General features: G+C 51.2%; 1 protein-coding gene across 1 annotated transcript; it reads right to left on the reverse strand.

Annotated features, from left to right (window-relative positions):
* Positions 1-801: 801 nt before the first annotated feature.
* SPATA3 (spermatogenesis associated 3) lies at positions 802-7463 on the reverse strand. The gene is made up of 3 exons (XM_026006275.1): positions 7142-7463; positions 3463-3637; positions 802-907 (listed from the first exon to the last, which is right to left on the reverse strand). Exons 1-3 carry the CDS (start codon positions 7461-7463, stop codon positions 802-804), a joined length of 603 nt encoding a protein of 200 aa, XP_025862060.1.
* Between the last annotated feature and the right edge of the window lie 1094 nt (positions 7464-8557).

Consider the following 8557-nt stretch of genomic DNA (forward strand, 5'->3'; position numbering starts at 1 on the left):
TGGACTCCAACTGAGACCTCCTCCTTGCTCCACTCTTTCCTCTGTCCTCTCTTACCTTCTTCACTCCCATTTTCCCTTATAAATCCTGTGCACCCAAATCCCTGCCTCAGGCTCTGCATCTAGGAGCCTGGCTTACAAAGGGGAGGATTGGAGATGTGTAACGCATGCTCCCTGCCCTCCAGGATCTTGCAATAGGTATAGTTGCAGAGACAGGCCACAAGTGTGCCAAAAAACATCCACAATACGGGATGGAATAGGCTGGAGAAAACAGTGTTAAAAAGATGGAAGAAATCACTGGAGCTGCAGTGGAGTGGGGTTGAAGCTTATGAAGAAATGGGACCAGGTCATAAAGGACAAGTAGCACTTCAGAAGGGAAAGTTTTCTTGGCAGGGAGAAAGTTCCAAGGAAAGTCCCTAATCGGGGTAAGAACCTCTGTGCCAGCTCTCCTCCCTCTTCCTGTCTGGTATCTGTGACCACAGGGGTTGGGGGAACTCTGATTTGACAATCCCAATAATGAGACCAGCATTATCTAAGAGTGTCAGGGCTGCTTGAGAGAGCATTGCCAGATGACCCTGAGGCCAGGAAGTCACTCATTTCTTAAGCTTCCCCTGAGAGTCTGGGGGCTTGGTCCACCCATAAATTCCACCTGTATTCAGAGAAGGGACAGACACGCCCTGAGCCCTGTGCTGCTGGCGAGGTAACCCAGTGGGCCTGGGGTTCCCTCTGCAAGGGCGAGAGTGGGCACAGAGGCCGTCCACGTACCTGCCGGACCACGGGCCTGGGGGGTGTATTCACAAGGATTCAATGATGTAATAGGCAGCTCCTAGGGCCCCCAGAGCCACAGCAGCAGTCCCGAGAGCTCGGAGGACGCGAATTACGATGACTTGAGTGTTTTCTTGTAGGTTTTCTGTAGAGCAAAACAGAAAGCCCACAGGTTGGAGGAAGTTGGGACTTTGGTGCCTGTCTACAGACAAGGGAGGCAGAAATGGGAGGGTCCCCTCAGGATTCCAGGAATGCCCATCTCCCCAGGTACTGATCCTCCTCTCAAGGGAATACAGCTCTGCCCATCCAATCCAATAAATCCCTGCCACAAGGCCCCCTGCACTTGAAAACGGGCAAGCCTGGGATGCCAGCTTCCTCGGACGCTCAGGGAGCAGAGCTGGGAAGTGGTGAAGGCCGAGGTGTGCCAGGCCCCGTGCTCGACATCTCACACCCTGCGTCTCCCTCAAGCCTTACAACTACCCTGAGAAGTAGGTTCTATCGTGTGGCTCCATTCTGGAGATGCAGAGCTGAGGACACCACATGTGACACTCACCACACAGGCAAGGAAAACGTACTATGATGCTAAAAATTGTGAGGAAGGCTTTCCCAAAATGCAATGTCCATTTTGACAACGATCCTGCTAAACTAGGGCATCGTACTTAATGTGAATGTGAATTTAAAGTCAAGATCCCACATTCCACGCCACTGGGAAATGGAAAGATTACGGAAGCTGGCGCTACGATTTGAGCAGAATGAAGACTACAGGGCTCCCCTGGCCGGACGGCATCTCTGCTCTTTCCCCTCACTTCCCTAATTCCGAGCCTCCTTGCTTTTACCTTTCCCTCCACCTAGAATGCTCTTTTTTATTTTAAGCCACGAAAGATCCCAAGATACCTTTAGACTCACCGCAGTACACAAAGTCTCCCTGGGCCCCGACTTGGGAGTGAGCACTCTATTTCTGCAGCTCATTGAACATCTATGGGATAGAGGTCACTTTCCGGCTTCCATCCTAGTTTGTTTGTTCCTTCCTTCCTTCCTTCCTTCCTTCCTTCCTTCCTTCCTTCCTTCTTAAAGGTTTTATTTATTTATTCATGAGAGACACACACAGAGAGAGAAAGAGAGGCAGAGACACAGGCAGAGGGAGAAGCAGGCTCCATGCAGGGAGCCCGACGTGGGACTCGATCCCGGGACTCCAGGATCACACCCTGGGCCAAAGGCAGGCGCTAAACCGCTGAGCCACCTGGGCTGCCCTCCACACTAGTTTCTAAATGCACATGCCTCCGCTAACCACGTAGACTGTATGATTTTAAGGGGTCAAGTTCCGTGTTCTGGTTTTCCTCACAGCGCCTAGTATTCTATGCAGAATAGGTGTTCCCACCTGTTGGTCTTTAGGTGATACGAATCCGTGGCCTGGCTCGACACCAGATGGACAGAAATACTAAGCGTGTGGCAGGAAAGTCAGTAAAGGTGAGTGGCGGGCAGGTTGTTCCTTGATGGCACTTACCGGATTGTGCTTTTAGCTCTACACATGTCCTCCTAACACACCTGGGTATCTGTTTGCCTCTCTTATGTCTGAGAGATGGTGCTTTTCAAGGATGGGGAGGGGGTGTGGTGGGGTGAGAGACCTAGGAAGAGGAACAGGATGAGGGTGAGGGGTGGGTGGGCTCTGCTCCTGGGTTAGGGGTACGAGATGCCCAAGTGGGAAGTCTCTTCGTGGACACTGGTGAGACCCTGAGTACAGGTGCAGGTACTCTGGGGCCTGGGGCTGGGGGGCAGATGGAGGCACATAGCACTGCATCACTGGGAAAGCCGACTGGCATCTTTGGTCTGGTTTTCTGCACGGGTGTCTTCCTGTGAGTGGAAGCAGCTGCCGCCAGGTGGCTTTCACCTGATGGCTTCATGGGAGAGGAAAGGGTGGGTGGGTGCTGTGGATGATGCTGTGGGAGCCTGCCCTGCTACACACAGGCCAGCCCGGGGGTCATGTCCCCTGTGGAGACTGCCAGAAAGAGCGTGAAACCCTCAGAAGGGCGGTCTTGCTATTACCAATGGGCCATGTGAGCTGCAATCAGTGTTTATCACTAAATTCTGAGGGAGGGGCGGCCCCGGTGGCACAGCGGTTTAGCGCCGCCTGCAGCCTAGGGGATGATCCTGGAGACCCTGGATCGAGTCCCGCATCAGGCTCCCTGCATGGTGTCTGCTTCTCCCTCTGCCTGTGTCTCTGCCTCTCTCTCTCTGTGACTCTCATGAATGAATAAATAAATAAATAATCTTTAAAAAAATTCTGAGGGAAATTCATAGGCAGGTCAAGAACCTGAGGCTCTCAGCTCTGGTATGGGTCATGAGAGGAGGCCGGTGGCCAAACAGAGCATTCGATCACAAAGCCCTGAGTGACAGGGACTTGTCCAAGCACTGGGAGTGAAGAAGGAGTGTGACTATGGAGAAGAGATACATGAGCCTCCTAACCAAGCAATTGCCAGGTAAGGAAGAAACCTGGCACCTCCCTGTGCAGGTGGGGAACCCTGGGGCGCGGGCCTGGTCAGAAAGGGCAGGGCGCCAAACCCCAGGAAGTGGCCACCCCGGAGAGGCTTCCTTCCCGCCTGGGAGTCCCAGGGAGAAGTGGCTGCTAATATGGTCCAGGGCAGAGCCGGGCCCCGGGAACTGAGCAGCCCTGAGGGCCCAGCCCCCCACGCGCTCCAGAACCTGTAGAAAGTGAGGAGGCTTGGGGATCCTCTCCCTGGCATGGTCGGCCAGGCCCGAGGAAGGAGGACATCAAAGATGCGGCTGTGACACAGGCCCAGGCGACGCCAGCAAGCAGAGCTGCCAGGGCAAGAGGAACAGGAACAGAAGGCCCGCGGGCCCGCACGAGTCAGAGACCCTGGATGGACAGAGAAGGAGAGACGTGAGGGACGCCCTGCCTCCGGGAGCCCCTTGGGAGGCTTGGGGGAGAAGGCTAGCAGCACGGGGACCTGCTTGTTTCAGAGACTGGAGGGCATTTCAGAGAGCTGGCCCTCGCGGCGTGCACCTGCTCGCTGTCCGTCCCTCGCATCCTTCTCCGCCTCGGGACAGTCCTGCCAAGGGGAACACGGTTATTCTCAGTTTACAAATGGGGAACCCGAGGCTCATAGAACCTCGGATGTGCCCTTAGAACAAAGGGATTGAAGAAGTGGGGCTTCAGCTTCACCCCAAGTTAGCGGTTCTAACTCATCCGGTGCTCCCCCCGTTGGAATTCCCAGACAAGGACAGTGGTGCGACAGGCAGCCTGCAGCTGGAACATGTTCCATTTTTCTGGATTTATTTTCGTTGATTATTTCGTTATTTTCATTGATTTATCTAGCAGATGGCTGCTGCTCCGATATACAGTCCTTGAACCCCTTTCCTAAACCTCTCTCCCCTTTGTCCTCTGCTGAGGACCCCAGTGGGACTCAGAGGTGGTGCCGGAACAGGCGACTTCTGGCCGGGTAGTGCCCTCCTCCTGGAACGACTTCAGTCCTGGCTTCTTGACACAGCTACACATTCTTCCAGCGTCAGCTCCTTGAGGCCAGTGACTGACCTGGCTGCTGCTGCACGCTTCCTCTGTAGACCTGCCCACTACAGATACTTCTGGAATATGGGGAAGGAAGGGATTCTAAAAGGCAAGACTTATATTTTTGTTGTTGTTGTTGTTAAAACAATTGTTTTAAATAGACATTTAACTCCTGTTTCATAAAATTTACCCTTTAAGATGGTTTTTGGTATATTAACAAAGGTGTAAAAACCATCATTACTGTCTAATTCCAGAATATTCTCTTCTCTCCTCCCCTACCTAAGGAAATCCCATGGCCCTTTAGAGGTCACTGCCTTTCCCCGCCCTTCCCCAGTTCCTGGCAATGGATTTGCCTCTTCTGCACATTTTATACATGGAATCATATGCAACATGTGGGCTTTGGAGGGGGGTGAGCTTCTTTCACTTAGCCTAATGTGTCTGAGGCTCACTGGCATTGTAGCATGTGTCACTATTGCCAGATGGTATTTCATTGCATGGACACACCACACGTTGTTTATCCATTCATCGGGTGGTTGATAGGGAGTCTATTCCACCTCTTGGCTATCACTACTAACGCCACTGTGAACGTACAAGGTTTTGTATGGATGTTTGCTTCTAATTCTCTCGGTAAGTCCCCAGCAGTGGAATTGCTGGATCATATAGTAACCTCACGTGTGACCCTCTGAGGAACTGCCAGATCGTTTCCCACAGCGGCTGTACCATTCCACATTGTCTCCAGCCTTGGATGCAGGTTCCAGTTTCCCCATAGCTTCCCCTAACACTTGTTATCGTCCATCTTTTGATTACAGTCATTTTAGGCCAACGGTTGTACTTTCCGGAACTACAGTGTTTCCTGTGTACAAAAAGATTTGGATTTTAGGAGCACCTGGGTGGCTCAGTCGGTTGAGCGTCCAACTCTTGATTTCAGCTCAGGTCATGATCTCGGGGTCGTGGGATTGAGGCCCATGTCAGGCTTGGTGTGGAGTCTGCTTGAGATTCTCCCTCTGTCCCTCCCCAACTCAAACAAACAAACAAACAAGCAAATAAATAAGCAAATAAATAAATAAATAAATAAATAAAATCTTGAGGAATAAAAGATTTGAATTTTAGAAAATGGTGCCCTTACGTACAGGCCTTCATCCCTTATCACCAACATTTTTTCCCCCAGTCTGGCTCTAAAGGAGAAGATTCCTCTGGCAGAAATGCAGGGTGTCCATGGTCGCCATGGGCAGGCCATCACTGTCTTCTGCTTGGCCTTCCCATTAAGGAGAATTCCTCACCAGGAGTGAGCCACACGCGTTCCTCAACAGATGTGGGGATGGAGCATTTTGCTTTCTACAGATATCTGTTCTGAAGGCCGTAATCCAGAAATGTTTACCCCAGTGGTTGATGATCACATATATGCAATATGTAACACTCAAAACTGTTTCTACATGTTAAGAACGAATTGATTCTTAGCCACGGAGATTCCATTGTCCCAGCGACTGCTTGGAGCAAGCTCTCTCATTCACACCTCACATTCAGTTTCTACCCACACCATCCCCGAGGAATTTGCTGTGGCCCAGAGAGTGTGGCCTGCTCAGGACCATAGAGCTATTGGTACTGGCTCACGGTGAAGCCAAGAGAAGCTTGGAGAAGGGTGTTCTTCCTCTTGGGGAAACCACTGGACTCTTGGGATGAGAAGATCAATGCTGCAGTTAAGAATGAGGATTATGGAGTCAGAATAGATGGAAGTCCCCCTTTCGGGGCTACCAGTGTCTGCTTGAGAGTGTATTGTTTGATTTCTTTGAGCCTCAGTTTCCCCATCTATAAAAGGGAGAGCATGATGATAACACCTCCTTTGTAGGACTGTTAAGGAAGATTCACACAGATAGCTGAGCTGAATGCGAGGTATGTGGGAAGTGCTCAGTGATAACTGTTAGTTACTACCATTATTATTAGTAGTAGTAATAGTAATATTACCCAGCCCATCTCCCGAACTCGACTTGAATTCATTCCCTCTACACAATCCAATGCTCATTCAGACTCTGGCTACCCGAGAAGATGGAGGACCACATTCCGTAGACAGCCATTCCATTTTCAGACAGAGCTAATTGTTGGACATGTCTTCATGTTGAGCAGAAACCTGCCTGTCTATAGTGTCTTCCATGGGTAAGGCGCCAGAGTTAGCGATCAAAATACAGAATGCCCAGGCAATATTTGGGACACAGTTACACTAAAAAAGTATTTGTTGCTTATCTGAAATTCAAATTTTACTGAGTGTCCTATATTTTATCTGGCAACCCTTAGACATCTGAGGGCAACATGCCACGAGTCTACTCACATATTTTACTTGACAGATTTCCTCCAGTTCCTTCAACCAAATCTTATACATCAAATGGTTCTTGCTTTCTCACCCCCTCATCCCCCATTATCTTCTTGGGATTATCTACTTTGGACTGGGTTGCTAGGCATCTTTTACAGGATGCAAGGATAGCCTAATGAGGACAGAGTATGATCACCTCCCTTGTCCTAAACCGTATAACTTCTATTAATACATCTTTGGTTTTTATTTTTGAGCAGCCACATGGCACTTCTGACTCCTAATAAGCAAGTATCACCACTGAGCCAAGTGAAATGTCAATATGTATGTGCTGCTGCCTTCTTCATTGGGCCTCAGGGTGGTGAGGAATGGCAAAGCCCAGGAATCCTGGTCTCCTGGGTAAAAACAAACCCCCAAACCATCACACTTCAACAAGCACCGTTCCAGAATACACGCCAACCATGGACTGCTACCCGAAATGATTCAGCTTCTAGCGGACCCTGGGGGTCCATCAGCAGGAAGGCCAGAAGTGCTTGAGTTAGAAGTTTGCCCACCTGTTTTCCTGGATCGAGAGGATGCTTTTGTGTTAGTGTCCTGAGGCACCAGGCTCCGGGTGGGGGGGTTGGTTTCGGGAGCTGGGACAGCCTGGGGTGCAGGCGGTTGGGGGGTGGATTCAGAGCTGGGCTGCGGGGTGGATCCCGGGCTGGGCTGCTGCGAGGTGGACTCAGAGCTGGTGTGCAGTGGGATGGCCTCGGAGCTGGCCTGCTGGGGGGTGGCCTCGGAACTGGCCTGCTGTGGGGTGGCCTCAGAGCTGGCCTGCTGTGGGGTGGAGCCACGGCGTCTGGACTCTGGCTTCTTCCTTTTGCCCTTCCTCATGGTGGTTCTCTTCACCTAAACGTGGACCTACATGGAGCTGCCTAAACTTCCGGCTCCCTCCGAGAGGGGCCGTTTGCCCCTGCCCTGGGGGAAGGCTCTGGCCACGGGATGGACCTACAGAGAATAGTCACCCCCACCCCTCCTGTGAGGTCACAATAAGCCAGGTGGTTCCTATGGCAGGGCTCTTCTCAGCTCACAGCAGCCTGCCAGTCCTGCCTCCCCCCCAGTTACTGGGATGGGTGGAAGGCAGCCGCGGGGCCCTCAGGGACCTGGTTCAGCCTGGCCACGGGGCCTGTGACAACCCTGGCCCCGCGATTCTGCGACCAGAGCGCCTCCTTTCAGGTACCTCCGCTGCTGTGTTCCTGGGTCCCTACGCGCTCTCTGTGTGGCTCTCAGACACCCTGGCTGGGATGCTCAGCAATGTCACCAGGCTCCACATACCAAAAACAAACTACTTCACCATGCAGTCTGTGAGTTTTGGTAATTTTACTGAAGATTTGGGGGTCCATGGGACGTCCACAGGCTTCTCCTATCTCAGCTTTGCCCCCATTCAGATGATCTTAAAGTGGCTTCTCCCTTTCTCCAAAATCTGCCCTCCTCACCCCGGGAAGGTGCTGGGGACCCCCACCTTGATAAGAACCCTTGCTTTTGGCCAAAGAATTTCCCCTATTAAACATAACGGTTTTGTTTGGAAAACTGTACTTTCTTTGAACTCATTCCCTGGCAACAACCAATTACCTCTCAAACCTCAAACTCTGTTGGGTCAATGAGGGGACTGTGAATATTCCTGGAAGGTAAACATGATTTTCCTTTTAGGATGGAAGCAGATAAGGCATTTTAAAAAGACAACCCTAAACGTCACACTGTGACTACAATGCAGAATGTGTTCACGTTAGAAGACTCTACACCTGCCATTAACGCATCACGAGGTGAGTGAATGTTTAGCTGTTAACCCCATGCTCCTGGGGGGCGATGCTCTTGCCCTAGGATAGGGTTTAGGGCAGATATAGCTAGAAGACACTTCCACACGAGGCCAGATCTGATATGAGATGTGAAAAGACAGAAAAATATATTAGGGATTCTAGAGTCTGAAA

This window comes from Vulpes vulpes, chromosome 9 (genome assembly GCF_048418805.1).
Source record: "Vulpes vulpes isolate BD-2025 chromosome 9, VulVul3, whole genome shotgun sequence".
Classification (NCBI taxonomy): Eukaryota; Metazoa; Chordata; class Mammalia; order Carnivora; family Canidae; genus Vulpes; species Vulpes vulpes.